A 16,037-nucleotide genomic window follows, 5' to 3' on the forward strand; every position below is an offset into this window, starting at 1 on the left:
TTCAGAAGCTCAACGAAGTGGCTCATCATGTGGAAATTTATAGCAGCCAAATACCCTAAACGCATATTTCTAAATCTGGAGGGAAAAGCCAGAGGACCTGGACAAACCACTTGGGACTGTAATTAAGATGGAATTAATTTGTCCACATTTCTTGACGTGGTAGAAATGGTCATAAAATACCGCGGGGTCGCACGTGCCCTGACAAACGGATGTTCATCCACGCTGGGACTGCAATGGTGCATTCAGTTTCATGTGTGTGTGTGTCAAACTATAGGCTAATCTATCTTCTTCTTCTTCTATATATATAAAAGTCAAAAATTGTGTGTGGGATTGTGTGTGGGTTTGTGTGTGGGTATGTGTGGTCACATGATTGGCTCTCCAACGGTGGGGTTCACATAAAAATAAAAAATTAACCCGTAAAAACAAAGTTTTTCACTATAAATCCTTTATATGTGTGGCATCGGTTTTATTTTATTATTCATTTCTGTTTTTCTTGAGTAAGAGTTTCATTTTTATCACATTGGTATTTTAAATAAAATATGCCCCGCGGTAAGCAAGCGCTATTCCTTTTTCACATCCGGCAACTTTTAATAAGTTGAATTAGCGATTTAGTGCTATTTCTGTGCGCTTCCCATACCAACTCACGCACCTCGGCCGGCTGTACAATCTAGGCAAGGCCGGAGGCTCTGCACGGGACTAGGCCTCACCACGCCACTCTGTCAGGTGAGTACTTTTGTGCTACACAGTCGATAAATACTGCTATAGAGTCGGCATGTACTACTGTAGTGTTAGCAGGTACCACCACAGTCGGTATGCACTGCTGTAATCATAGCAGGTACCACCACAGTATGCACTGCTGTAATCATAGCAGGTACCACCACAGTCAGTACGCACTGCTTTTAGATTTTTATGAGTAGTTTTCAAATATTTTTAAGACCCGGGCAATGCCGGGTACTTCCCGCTAGTTCCATATAAAAACCAAACGCTCTCAAACTATAATGAATTATCTTCCCATAACTATACGGCGGTAGTGAGATTGTCTTGCGTGGTTGTCTCGCGAGTGCAACTACCCAAAGCTGGGCGGCCGTGGTGGTGGCTCTGAATGGCTGCAAATGCCTTTACTGTCGTTATGAATCCCGCGTGACTCGTTCGGCCTTCATTCCCACGCGCAGTGAAACGCTACTCACCACGTCAGGATCCGAGTTGGGATTGGCCGAGTCGGCGTCACACGCCGCTTTCTGATTGGTGGCAACGTTGGGGTTGCAGGCCGGCCGCACCACGGTGGGCATGATGGTGTCAAACTTGGCGTTCTCATCCGAGGTGGCCTCCTCCAGCACCTACAGGGAACAAGGACATCCTCACTACCCACTCACCACATCCTCACCTCGCCAAACACCTCCTCATCCTCACCACTTCCTCCTCAAACTTACCACCACCTCCTCACCACCATACACTTCAACAATATCTACATTCTCACCACACACTGCACTAATCACCCACCTCGCTCATCACTCATCTCACTACCGACCTCCTAACCACCCGCCTCAACGCCACACACCATCTCACCACAGATCTCATCACCACCCCCTCTCCTCACCCCTCTCGCTCACCGTCTCCACCACTCGTGAGCGCACACACCGTGCAGGCGTGCACCACTCACGCATTACACACGCACGCACACACACACCACATGCTGTGCATGCGCGCACCACTCACGCACGCACACACACACCACATGCTGCGCAAGTGTGCACACCACACACATGCGCCACACACGCACCCATCCCGTGGCGTTGAACATGTTGAGGTCGAGTGGGTCCCCGGTGAGCTGCCCCTCGATGCGGGTGAGCGAGTGGCAGGTGGCCATGGCGGCCAGCAGCGGCGTGTGCACCAGCTCGGGGTGCGACACCTCGGTGCACACGGGAGAGAAGCTGCAAAGACAAAGATCCCAGGATAGCCTTTAACAGACTATTGGAGCAAGTGCTATTAGGGAGCACCTATGAAGGCCGGAACGGTACACGAGGGGGTGGGTGGCCAGCACCACGCCCGACCGGATTTGTCTCCCTAGTGGTGATATGGATACTGGTGTTGGCCGTGAGCGGAAATTGAACTCGGGTCGCTGTGTTGGCAGCGCAGTGCGCTAACCAAGACACTACCGCTCCCCAAAAGAGGAGCTGCACACACATTGGCGTACACAACGATCCCCCCTGTAGCCTTAACGGACTGTGGGGGCAAGTGCTAATAGCGAGCGCCTATGAAGGCTGGCGCAGGGCACACGACGGGGTGGTGTGGCCACGTTCACGCCCGGCAACCTTTATCTGCCCCAGTGCCGATGATGAAACACCGCACCAGGTACTCATTTAGGGCCGAGTTGACCCAAGGGGAAGCCCAGGACCGGTTCAAATATCAATCGATGTCAATTGCCAGCGACGTCAGCTGTGGCCGGGAAAGGAACAAAGGTCGCCAAGTTTGTAATTCAATGCAAGAACCACTACACCATACCAACACATACATACACAGTTAAACACACGCACACGTATGCGCGCGTGCACAAACAGAATCACGCACAAAAGCACGCGCACACGTACAAATGCACAGACGCATTTATATATACAATTATACATCATATTTACACACTTCTATATTTACGTACACACACGCGCACACACTGTGTCGGAGCACGTGTGCGCGTGCAGCCCGTTTGTCAATCAACTGCTGGACAAGGGCCTCCTCCCCAAGCGGTGAAGGTCGTGAGGATTATTCGACCAGATGTCACCATACTCATAAGAGAACCTAGTCTCGCCTATTGTTGCTGTGATAGTATTGGCACGTGTGCGTCTGCGTTGTGCGTGCGGTCACACGTACACATTGTTTTCCACCGGGATGACGCCCCACAGATCCAAACCATCCTCCGTCAGGGTTCCCGTCTGTTAAGCACGCAGGGCATAAACACACACGGATGCACGGAGTGAGCACGCGAGCGAGTGAGTGCGCGTGTGAGTGGGTGAGCAAATGAGTGTGCGACCAAATGAGCGAGTGAGAGCGAGTGAGAGCGTCTGTGAGTAAGCGTGCCAGCGAGTGAACGTGAGCGAGTGGGTGAGTGGGGGAGCGTGTGAGCGAGCGAGTCTGTGAGTGAGTGATCGTGCAAGCGAATGAGTGTGTGAGCATGTGAGCGAGCGAGTAAATGAGCGGTGAGTGAGTGGGCGATCGATCGAGCAGCAAAGCAAGCGAGTGCGAATCACGATGGCCGCGCCCGCGCAAGACCCCTCCCCCCACCCTCTCCCACCTTGTCGAAGCAGACGAGGTGCGTGTGCCCCGACACCTGGATGAGGTTGGGGCTCAGGCAGAAGATCCCCGCGCGCTTCAGCCGCTGCTGCGCGTAAACCACGCCCGCCGTGAGCGCGGCAGGCAGCGCCGGCGGCACCGTGATGGTGATGATGTCCAGCGCCTCCACCACAATCTTCGACGCCTTCTCCTGTGGGCGCGTGACGCCAGGAGGGCATGGACACACGGGGGGCGCATGGGGACACAAGGTGAGACCTGGCGATGCGTGACGAGGGGGGGGGGGGGTCACAGGGATACAACGGGAGACACGGGGAGATAAGGAAACACATGGGGAGACACGGAGAGACACAGCGACGTACAGGGGAGACATAAGAGACACGAGGATACGAAGTAAAAAAATGTGGATGCAGGAGAAAGACACCGGGTCGCAACGGGAGACACGGGGAGTGAAGAAAATGCACGAGAAGCCACATGGACGTCCAGGGACACACGGGGACACACAAGGGAAGGCGTGAGGACACGTATAGCGGAAGGGGTGCTCATGAAACGTGTAGAGAAACGTGCACAGATGGTACCCGAGTTGGAAACAAGCTAAACACTGGGCAAAGAAGCCTACAAGCTCGCAGAGGACACATAGCAGAGCGAGGACATTCGAGTGATAAGATGGTGAGCCTCCCGTGCGCTGTGCGAGTTGTGTGTACAAGCGTGCTCTACGTGTGAGTTGTGTGTACAAGGTTTGTGCGCGCAAGCTGTGGTGTGTTGGTGTCTGTGTGTTGGGGAGCGGTAGTGGTAGCGGTTAGCGCACTGCGCTATGAACCCGGCGACACGAGTTCGATTCCCGCTCATGGCCAACACCAGTGACGATTATCTGAACCGGTCCCGGGCCTCCCCGAGGTCGACTCAGCCTCAAATGAGTACCTGGTGCGGTGTGTAAACATTTCCATTCCGGCCTTCATAGGTGCTCGCTAACAGCACTTGCCCCTACAGTCTGTTAAGGCTATATGGGGGATCTTTGTGTGTTGATTGTGGGGAGTGGTAGTGCAGTGGACTAGTGCGCTGTGCTATGAACCCGGAGTTCAATTCGCACTCACGGCCCACGCCAGTGAAATTATCCGAACCAAACATCGCTGACGAATATCTAAACTGGTCCTGGGCTTCCCCGAGGTCGACTCGGCCTCAAATGAGTGGCTAGTGTGGTGTGTAAACATCGGCACTGTGGATACATAGGCGGTCGGGCGTGGTGCTGGCCATCCACCCCTTCATTTCTTTAGAAGTACTTTTTACGTTGAGCTTGTTATCCTTTCCCCGCACGGTTGGCCACATACGTACATACCTTGCTCGCCTTCATAGGTGCTCGCTAACAGCTGTGTGCGTGTGGAACCTGTGCGTGCGTGCGTGCAAGCCGTACCCCCTTGAGCGTGGAGGAGATGACCGTGTAGATGAAGCCAACGAGCGCCACGGCGACCAGGAAGAGCAGGAAGCGGAATGCGTCGCGGTAGAGGCGCACGTTGGTCGGCTTCGGGTAGAGGATGGAGCGCACCAGCTGCCCCTTGGCCGTGCCGAACCCTGCACGCGTGGTACACACATCCCCCCCCTTTAACACACCGTCGGGGACAGTGCTGCTAGCGAGCACCTATTAAGGCCGGCACGGCCGCAGGAGGTGGGGTTGACAGCAGCAAGCCCCTGTTGCAGAGGTCGCAAACGGGTTTTGATTCCTTACCCGTACCCGGCCGCACCAGGGTCGCAAACGGGTACCCGTACCCTACCCGATACCCGGCTACCCGTACCCGGCCGGGTATCGTGTAGGGTACGGGTACGGGTACCCGATTGCGACCTCTGGGATGAAGCCATGTTGCAGGCGCGGGTGGGTTGATTCTAGGAACTTGAATTGTGAGAAGAGACAAGACGTTGGGAAATGAGTGACAAATGGTTCCTCACCAGTGACTCACGGCCTACCCATACCCGTACCCGGCCGCACCAGGGTCGCAAACGGGTACCCGTACCCGTACCCGGCCGGGTACGGGTAGCTGGGTATCGGGTAGGATACGGGTATCGGGTACCCGATTGCGACCTCTGCCCTGTTGTTGCCTTTGTCTCCCCAGTGCTAACCACTACACTTCTGCTCCCCACGTGTACACATGCATATGCGGGCACACTCACCTATGTAGTCACATGCGCACACGAAACAGCATTAACACACGAGGTGGTGGTGACATCGTGACAGCTCTTGTGTCAGACGAGGTGCATTTCTCTCTGGCCATGAAAAGTGTCTAAGACGTACTGGCAAGTCCAGGAAAGGCCCACACAAGCGTGCACGTGTGTACACAGACGCACGCGCTTAAAGAAGAGCATTAACACGCAAATACGTACACGCAAAAGATAAAGATCCTCACGTAACCAACACTGTTCAGGCATGTGCTGTGAGTGAGCACCTATGAAGGCTGGCATTGGGCATGAGAGGGAGGAATGGCCATCACCAGACTAAACTGCTTTGGTCTCCCCCAGTGCTGATGTTTACATACTGCAGCGAGTACTCATTTTATGCCGAGTTAACCTAGGAGAGGCCCAGGACCGTGATGTCACTTACCTGTGATGTTAGCTACGGCTGAGAATCAAACCACTCCCCACAACCTCTCCCACACACACAAACACAGGTACTAGCGGATACTGGGACCAAGGTAATGGTAGAGGGCGGTAGCGGGAGAGGGTGATGGTGGTAGCAGCAGACAGCAGTAGCGGTAGGAGCGGTAGCGGTAGGGGCGGCAGCGGTAGATACGGTCGCAGTAGCGGTAGAGGGCGGTAGCGGTAGAGGGCGGTAGCGGTAGAAGCGGCAGGAGCGGTTGCGGTAGAGGGCGGTAGTGGTATGAGCGGTAGAAGCGGTAGCAGTAGAGGGCGGGTAGCGGCAGGAGCGGTTGCGGTAGAGGGAGTTAGCGGTGTAAGGGAGGTAGCAGCAAAGGTGGTTGAGGCGATAGCGGTAGAGGGAGCGGTAGAAGGAGGCAGGGGTAGAGGTAGCGGTAGAGGCCGGTAGCGGTAGAAGCGGTAGTGGTAGAGGGCGGTAGTGGTAGGGGCGGTAGCGGTAGAAGCGGTAGTGGTAGGGGCGGTAGCAGAGGTCGCAACCGGGTACCCGATACCCGTACCCTACCCGATACCCGGCTACCCGTACCCGGCCGGGTACGGGTACCCATTTGCGACCCTGGTGCGGCCGGGTACGGCTACGGGTAAGGAATCAAAACCCGTTTGCGACCTCTGGGCGGTAGTGGTAGGGGCGGTAGCGGAGCGGTCGAGGGAGGTAGTGGTAGGGGCGGTAGGGGCGGTAGTGGTAGATCCGGTCGCAGTAGTAGTAGAGGGTGGTAGCGGTAGAGGCGGTAGTGGCGGGGTAATGGCAGTGTCGTGTGTCTGTCTCGTGCCTGTGCGTACGACGACGACCCGCACGCTCTCCCCGCTGTAGAAGCGCGTCTGCACCACGTGCGTGCCGCAGAAGACCACGTGCCGCTTGTGCGCTTCCGCGTCGAAGAACTCGTCCTGCCCCGTCGCGTCGCTCGCCGGGCGCGGCAAGCTCGTCTTGGTGACGGGGACGCTCTCGCCTGCCAGCGGAGACGACCACGGTGGTTGTGATCAAGGTAATGATGGTGGTGGTGGTTGTGATGATGATGGTGGTAGTGGTTGTGATGATGATGGTGGTGGTAGTTGTTGTGATGATGGTGGTGGTAGTTGTTGTGATGATGATGGTGGTAGTGGTTGTGATGATGATGGTGGTAGTGGTTGTGATGATGATGGTGGTGGTAGTGATTGTGATGATGGTGGTAGTGGTTGTGATGATGATGGTGGTGGTTGTGATGGTGGTTGTGATGATGGTGGTGGTGGTTGTGATGGTGGTGGTAGTGGTTGTGATGATGATGATGATGATAAAGAAGCACAAAGACACCGAGTCAGAACGTAAAAGATGCCTGAGCTTAACAACTTGAAGCTAAATAGGTCTCACTATTCATGAACAGAATAAGAACCATAGCTCGTTGCTGGTGCACTCGCTGCCCCTGGGGTTCTTTGGTGGTGCTGGGCGCCTGTTCCTTCGTTCCAAGCTGCGCCACAGCGCTGTTCTTACTCCCTCCCATCTCCTGTGCTTCCCTGCCCCGCATCCCATGTCGATCGCCCTTCACGAAGTCGCGTCATTTGGACGCTACTTATATACAAGCTACTTTTGTTCGTAAGAGCCATGATGAGAGCACTGAACCAGCGCCATTGAGAGGCTAGGTTCAAGCCCTCGGTTTGGATGTCTCACAGTGGGGTTCATGACGGTCTTGCGATTAAAATTGAGCCCACACCGCTGAGATTCTGAGCGCGAATCCGAGTTGACACCGAGGTTCTCAAGCGCAGCGAGCTGACGAGCCTCGCTTTGAAACAGGGTGGTGAAGATGAGACACGGGCATGGTTATAAGAGTTACCGTGAGTCCCTGGAAAGAGCCCAGAGAAGTGAGAAGGAAGCAGCTGTGAGACTGAATGGATTCCTGATAGACTGACTCACTGGCTTATTGTCGACTGATCCAGTGACTGACTAACTGGTTGAGTGATTGACAGATATCCTGACTTATTTATTGACTGTATTACTGATAGAGCTAGAGACCCACTGATTATCTTACGGACTGACTCGCTCACTCACTGGCTTATTGTCGACTGATCCAGTGACTGACAAACTGGTTGAGTGATTGACAGATATCCTGACTTATTTATTGACTGTATTACTAATAGAGCTAGAGACCCACTGATTATCTTACGGACTCGCTCACTCACTGGCTTATTGTCGACTGATCCATTGACTGACTAACTGGTTGAGTGATTGACAGATACCCTGACTTATTTATTGAGCGAGAGAGCTAATGATTATATAACTGCACATACTGAACAGCTCACTCACTAAGTCACTAGCTAAGGTGAATGACTGTCTTTATTTACGGACTGGCTGATCGTTTACTGACAAACCGACCTGAATGATTGCCAAGCCATGTGAATGAATAACTGAGTGACTAAACGATCGGCTGAATGATTGGGGGACTGCGTGAGCACGTAAGCGAGAGAGTGAGTGAGCAAGTGAGTGAGCAAGTAAGTGAGCGAGCGACTCGCTAGCTGACCTGTGAGCATGCTCTCGTTAACGATGCAGCTTCCGCTAATGAGAGCTCCGTCGCATGGCATGATGGTCCCACCGGGCGGGATCACCATCACATCTCCCGGAACCAACTCCGTGGACAGGATCGACTCCGGGTCTGGGTGAAGTGAGGACAGAGAGATGAGCGCACACACACACGGACGTACACAGATACTAATACACACTCGCACTCGAGACACAGATACATGCAGAGACATAAGCACACTGAGACGCACAGATACAGAGACAATCATAGAATTACAAACAGAGAGACACAGATGCACATTTGAGACACATACACACTTACATACCGGGGGCAAAAAAAAACTAAGTTTCCCCTATAGCCTTTATTAGACTGTTGGAGCAAGTGCTGTTAGCAAGCTCCTAATAATTTAGTTGTTTAATTAATTCACTAATTCATCCAGGAGAGCCACACGGAGTCGTACGACTCTTTTTCAGGAAGCTCCTGCTGCCGCTGCTACATTGGGTATTTATCTTAAGAAGGTTTCAGCCCAGTAATGACAAGCTGTGTTTATTATACACGTGGGAGGAAACCGAGCACCGGGAGAAAACCCGCTCCTCACGCGCGGGGGGTAAACAAAGCTCTATCCCCGTAAAGTGTCTTCCCCATCTCTCGTGTCTTGCCACACTGTCCCATCCCATCCCTCTCTGGTCTCAAGTCTCTACCGTCCCTCTCTGTGTGCCTCCCTCGTCCTGCGCCCAGTCTCGCTTTCAATCCTTTTCCCTTCTCGCTACCCGTCACTGGAACCAACTCCCACTGCACGTAAAACAATCATCTTCACAATAACCCGTTTCTGATCCTTCCTTAAAACAAACCCTCATCTCTTCTCTCCGAGCCCATCCTACTGCTACTCCCTGCCCCGTTCACAGCTACGACCAGGCATACTCCAACCCCTATCACTACCCTTAACCCTACCCCAACCCCTTCTTACCAACTTCCACCTGTCCTCCTGTCACCATAACTACAACACCACTTTCATTAATAATCCCACTCTTTATTTGAATCACTTTCATCTAATGTACAATTTTAAAGCGCCTTGGACCAAGGCACTATACAATCATATATACAATAAGTATAAGCAGTACCATTCATGCAAACTGCATTTCACAACACGGCACAATCCGTCACACACGGAGGAGCGAGTCTTTTTTTTACGTGTGGGAGGAGTACCCGGAGAAACCCCACACATGCGAGGGTACAACACTTGATTCCATACCGATACAACAGGTATAGTCTGCATTTAATGAACCACCTTATCATGGCGAGCCAGGCTATAGTACCTCCTGGACGCCCGCAGGAAAGGAGTTTCACAATATTTGTGCGGTGATCCACCAACCGTCACTGCCTCCAGAGTGCTGGACTATGGGCCACGTGCAGAGCCAACACCACAGCAACACACACGGGGATGCTTACCTTTCCCTGGGCGGCAGACGACCACCCCGACCACGTTGTGAGCTTCGACCATGTCATGGAGCATCAAGTATTGCTGCTCACACACACACACACACAAAGACCCTCCGTATAGCCTTAACAGACTGTTGGGGCGAGTGCTGTTAGCGAGGAATCATTGTAGGCCGACACAGCGTACGATGGGGTGGTTGGCCAACACCACGCCCGGCCGCCTTCGTCTCCCTAGTGGCGATGTTTACACATCGCACCAAGAAACTCGTTTGAGGCTGAATCAACCTAGAGGAGGCCCAGGACCGGCTCAGATAATTCTCACTGGTGTTGGCTGTGAGCGGGAATCGAACTCGGGTCGCCGGGTTCGTAGCGCAGTGTGCTAACCACTACACACTACCACTCCTCACACACACACATTACACATACATACACATAGGCATATAGCGAGCACCTATTGAGGGTGGCCAGCATCACGTCCAACGACCTTTGCCTCAATCCAGTACGGTACTGATGTTGTTTACACACCGCACTAGGTACTCATTTAAGGCTGAGTCGACTTCAGGGAAGCCTAGGACCGGTTCAGATACTCGGTGGTGGTGGCTGTGCAAGTGGCCTGTAACCCAGCACTGTGGCGGCAAGGGTTGGTGGACCGCATAAATGCTGCGATACTCTCTTCCCGAGTGCATTGAGCTTGCTATTTTGCTATACCCTGGTTTATCAGACAGCAGGATAGCAAAGTGTGCACTAATATGAAATGTGCCTTCTGTATTGGATACAATGTTGCAACCCCCTTGCATGAGTTTTCTCCAGGCGTTCCAGTTGCCTCTCGTGTGTGTGTATAAACACTCAATAATTAGCTGAAAACATCTTAAAATGTAGAGGACTGCAGAGCCTGGGCAATTGTTGCATTCGGTTCATGGCCTCTCTGCCTTCCAGCTCATCCGTAGCTGCTCGGCGGTTGTGGGATGCAATTTGCATGAACGACACTCAATAAAACTAAACATTATTCTCATCCCTTCTAGCCATGCACAAGCCCACTGACTTTTCTTAAGTTTGAATCACATCGTCAACCTGCGCACAGCTCTCTAAAATGCTCAAACGAATGTTAGAAAGCATGACAGAATTCCATGCATATTGCACGGTTTTGTCTTTCGTGTGTCGACTTAAAACGGATGTTTTTAGGGGGGGGGGGGTCTCGTAGTTTTCGTGACAGCACGAGACTGACACATGGCGGTCATATTTTCCAGGCACGACAGCTAATTGACCCTTTGGGCTCCTTTAAAATACAATGCAATTAGAAAAAAATATAACCAACGCCCTGCTACGTTCTGCTGGCTTACGGCCGCTCAGACTGGTCAGCGCTGGCTGCCACTGACGCAAAACTGATAACGGAGGAGAGAGAAAAAATGTGCTTGCTTCGGGACAAACGGCGAACTTTGGAGCCGAGATCTCTCCATCAGCTGTTCTCTCTCCCTCTCAGCAACAACAGCAGCAATAAGTGGGCGGTGTCAAGGTCTGGGGGCAGCTCCGCTCAATGGCGAGCCACTTCAAAGTTAAGGGTTCAAGTCCTGCTAAAGTTGCTTTGCTATTAATAGTCATCTATGGTGGAATTACCTCCCCACCCCCTCTCCCCACACATCCCACATCTGACAACCTTTCTTCCCTCTCCAATCCCATCCAATGGATTGCTGCGATTTCAGGGTGGTGATGCGATTACTTTTTTTGTCTTGGTTGTACTGCCTCGCTTGTCCTGTGTCATATCTGTACTGACAGGTCTGCAGCATCTTGTTTGCTCGGTCTCTTCTGTATAAATTCTAGATTTGAAGTTTTCGTGACTGCAAGGATCCATACTTTTGTTGTTTTCGGTAAAGTCACGTAGGTGAAAAATAAAGTAAATTAAAATGAAAACAACTCAATTAAATCACGACGTTTCGGAAGCAACACAAGCCTCCGTCTTCAGGTGGAACCGCTTGTGTTTCTTCCGAAACTTCGTGATTTAATTTAGTTGTTTTCATTTTTATTTATTTTATTTTTTACCTACATGACTCTTCTGTATTGTCCATCCTTTTTTATACTTTCTGCCTCACTCTGCCACGTCTGTGCTGTCTCACCTGTACCGTCTGTCCCTCTACACCGCCTTGTGTCTCACCTGTACCGTCTGTCCCTCTACACCGCCTTGTGCGTCTCTCACCTGTATCGTCTGTATCGTCTGTGCTTTAAAAGCTACCTTGTGTGTCTCACCTGGGCCGTCTGTCCCTACTACACTGCATTATGCGTTTCTGCTGTACTGTCTGCATCATTCTGTCTTGTTTATTCTGCTCATTAGTTCCGACCGTTAGCTTGGGGGCAGTTGACACGGCCCAGCAGTGGAGCATTTGCACACTTTTAGCAGAGGTCCACGGTTCAAATCCAACAGGCCGCCCTGGTGATTACTGCGGTGTGTATTACGACTAGAAATACTACTGCTACTACTGTGCCCCATTTGTTTCACATTGGACTTTAAAGATCCCCTGGCATTATTTTAAGCGAGCAGGGTAGTGGGTGCCCGGTGTCACGGTCCAAAATTGCCAAACTTTAAAATGCACTCGCAAAACTACTCAATTGGGATGACACACAGCAGCAATCTTCGCCCCTTGCCGACAGAATCATGCCCACTTGTAGGTGCCGAGCCGACTTCTGCCCTTCGATTGTGTCGAGATGAGATGCGAGTTACTTATCGCGCGCACAAAGCGCTCCGAGACGACCCGGCGTGAAACACAAATCAATTTTATTGTGAACAGCAGCAGCAGTGGAGAAAAAGTGCAGTGGTCCTTATTGCACGTTTGTAAAGTTTCCACTCACTTCAAAGAATGGATTGGAAAAATCCAGACAATGATATTATAGCGGTCGGAAGAGACACCGTGGCACAGTTTTTCAAATGTTATGGTACAACACCCATTGTTATTAATAATTAACAAGTTATGCTTTTGCCCGTGAAATAGGTCATGAAAAATACAGTCGAAATTAATTATTAAGCAAACGGACGCACGACGAACACCCACTGTGTGCTCATTCTTACCCATGCACCTTGCAGACATAAACAAAGACAAAGATTCCCCCCCGTGTAGCCTTAACAAACTTTTGGAGCAAGTGCTGTTAGTGAGCACCTATGAAGGCCGGCATGGCACGCAAAGTGTTGGGTGGCCAGTGCCACGCCCGGCCGCCTTTGTCTCCCTAGTGGCAATGTTTACACAGGTACTGAGGCTGAGTCAACCTAGGGGAGGCCCAGGACCGGTTCAGATAATCGTCACTGGTGTTGGCCGCGAGCGGGAATCGAACTCGGGTCGCCGGGTTCGCAGCGCAGCTCGCTAACACCGCTACACTATCCCCCTACCCCAGACATAAACATGCGCTATGCCCCCCCCATTTTAGGCTCGCAGAGTGTTCAGGGCATCTGCGGTCAACGAGCACCCTTTGAGGACAGCACGGGGCAAACAAATAATGGGACGGTGGCGACACCGGCTTGACATGTGCCCAGCCGCCTCGCCCCCAAAGCAACTCACCAGAGATGGGGCATCCCCAGAGATGGTGCTTCCCCATCTCTCTCAAAGGTCTCTCCGTCTCCCTCCATATATCTCCGTGTCTTTCTCCCTATATCTACGTCTCCTTCCTCCCTGTCAATCTCGCCGTCTTTCTCTCTTTTCGTGTGTGTGTGCTTCTCTCTGTGTCAGTGTATCTCCCCGTATCTCTTTCTGATTCTCTGCACCTCTCTCTCAATCGCTCTCTCTCCCTCTCTGTTTCCCCGTCTCTTCCATATCTTACTTCTCTCTCTCTTCGGCTTTGTATGTACGGTTTAGGGAGGGGGGGGGGGGGCGGGGGAGTGAGGAGTTGAGATAGGGGAGGGGGTTGCTCACCTTTCGGATGGAGTACAGCGAGGTGCCGATGGAGATAAAGGACATGATAACAATGGCCGAGGCGTAATAGTAGTACTCGTCCGACATCCACAGCGCCACGCTGAACGCCTGGAAGATGTAGAACGGGTTCAGCACCTGTACAGGGACACGCGGGGGGAGCACGCGGGCACACACAGGGGGGGGACATGGTAGGGATACGAGGGGCATACGAGGGGGGCATGGGGGGAACACACAGAGGCATCAAGGGAGGAACACGAGGACAACGCAGGGAGAATAGACAGAACACGGGGACACACAGGGGCACAGTGACACACGGGGTCACATGGGGACAAATGAACACACACAACACACAAGAGAAGGAATGGGAAGAGAGAGTGACAAATCGGCACACACAGAAAGGAGAACACAGGTAGTGGGGGGACAAAGATACAAAGAGGATACAGGACGGATGAAGCGTGTGAATAACACATCACATTCATTCATGTACATTATAAAACAAAGCACTTAAAAAAAAACAAGTCAAAAGTCACTTAGCCTGACATTGCTTTCATATGTTTCGATGTGGATAGAAACCTACGACCAAATTACCCAGAATTCACCCGATCTGGTCTCGTCTCAGAAGCTGAGCAGGCTTTAGCCTGGACGGTGCTTGGGCGTGCGGCCACCAGTCACTAAATGGGCGAGGTGGGCTGCATTCTGGGCTACTTTGTCATCGGAGGGCAGCTGCAGAAAAATCCACCTTTGTGCATTTGCCAAATTCAAACTTACACCGCAAATGAGTACATTGCAATTACACGCAGAAATAATTACCCGCTACTGGCAGACTAACGCCCGTTCTCAGGACAGGTGCCGAGTCGCATTTTGCTCACAGGGACAACTGCCACTGGGGGTGCCCTCCTTTCAATGTGTGCAGGGATGAGACGTAATGCAAGTCGTGGCGAGACTTTGTCCGGCCTATGTGGAAATGCCACCTCAAAAGACATTTAATGTTGCCATCATTGCCACGCGGTGGAACGGGTTGCAGAGGTGATGGGCGAGATGCATGCACGTCTGGAGATTTCACACGAGCCTAAACTCTTGACTAAACGATGTTCATTTTACCAGGTAAGGCTATACAGATATTTTACTGGTAGGAACCTCCTGGTTACACCAGCCCACAGGAGATAATTGTGTCCGTCCGTCGTGCATCCAAAAATGGGAGGGGTGGGGCTGGGTGGAGAGGGGAGGGTGGGGAGGGGCTGGGTGGGGAGGGTGGGGAGGGGCTGGGTGGGGAGGGACTGGGTGGGGAGGGACTGGGTGGGGAGGGTGGGGCTGGGTGGGGGGTGGGACGGGTTGGGGCTGGTCACCTCGTGGTGCCCTTATAAAACTCAACGTTTAACCTGCTCACGCCGGCTTGTGCCCGCCCTCAAAGTCGGCCATGTTTACTGAATACACCACGCCGCCGTTGACCCTGGCCATTGACCGAGCAACCCAACGTTCCTACCAGCTCCTTCCGCAGGAATGTGTTTTCTAGAAGCGACCTGGTCACAAATGATAGCTCAACCAAGTGGCTCTTCACGTGTAAATATATCAGAGCCAAAAACTCTGAACACACGTTGTTTATAAATGTTTGAGGGAAAAAGAGGAGGACCCGGAGAAAAATCCACGCGACCACGGGGAGAACACGCAAACTCTAAATATACGGGCGTCAAGGTCGGGATCGAACCCATGACCCTCCTGTATACCGGGAGAGGTAGTTAACATCTCTCGCCACCGGGACACCCAAGACCAGGAGCCTCTTCTCCCATGTACTCACGTGCACCACGAGGGAGCGAACATCAAACCCGGAACACAACAGCGCAGCAATAAACACAACAGTCTGTGCCAAACGAGGTACCAACGATGTAGCAGCTTACACATAACCCCTCTTCGCAGCTTTTCCACGCAGCAAGGCGTCAACACAACAGCCTCTTCACATACCGAGTTATTTGTTGTCATCCCCAAGCCCAGTCTCATTTCGTACGAGGTAGGCGAAGGGGTGCGCGTAGGGCAGGAGAGGGACGTTTCTCCTTGCGTCCCGAGGACGAGCAGGAGTTCCAGTGGCCGTCTTCCCGACAAGAGGTGAGGGGCCCTTAAGAGTCGTCTCATGGCGCAGAGAAACATCCCTAGCCTGCCCATGCAGCCTGCACAGCACCCACATCTTACAGAACGGAGACGGGGCTTGTGGCTGACAATTGGTATCACCGTACGAGGCGATGCTATGCTCGACTTACACCGAGAAGGCCTGCTGCTGTGCCTGCTGCTGTGCCTGCTGCTG

General features: G+C 52.5%; 1 protein-coding gene across 12 annotated transcripts in view; it reads right to left on the bottom strand.

Annotated features, from left to right (window-relative positions):
* Positions 1–16,037, bottom strand: part of LOC144719540 (polyamine-transporting ATPase 13A3-like) — an 83,515-nt gene that overhangs the window by 40,240 nt on the left and 27,238 nt on the right. For all 12 annotated transcript variants that reach the window (XR_013585608.1, XR_013585609.1, XM_078595569.1 and 9 more), the window contains 9 exons: positions 13,742–13,876; positions 9,861–9,933; positions 8,412–8,543; positions 6,693–6,869; positions 4,694–4,851; positions 3,287–3,475; positions 2,866–2,927; positions 1,781–1,931; positions 1,188–1,337 (listed from right to left, as the gene is read on the bottom strand). Coding sequence is in view for 10 of the 12 variants with exons in the window: in XM_078595569.1 (XP_078451695.1) it covers positions 1,188–1,337; positions 1,781–1,931; positions 2,866–2,927; positions 3,287–3,475; positions 4,694–4,851; positions 6,693–6,869; positions 8,412–8,543; positions 9,861–9,933; positions 13,742–13,876 (1,227 nt within the window). In the remaining 2 variants the exon portion in view is untranslated. The remainder of the gene's footprint in view (positions 1–1,187; positions 1,338–1,780; positions 1,932–2,865; positions 2,928–3,286; positions 3,476–4,693; positions 4,852–6,692; positions 6,870–8,411; positions 8,544–9,860; positions 9,934–13,741; positions 13,877–16,037) is intronic.

The sequence above is a fragment of the Lampetra planeri genome, chromosome 6 (assembly GCF_965212315.1).
Source record: "Lampetra planeri chromosome 6, kcLamPlan1.2.h2, whole genome shotgun sequence".
Lineage (NCBI taxonomy): Eukaryota > Metazoa > Chordata > Hyperoartia > Petromyzontiformes > Petromyzontidae > Lampetra > Lampetra planeri.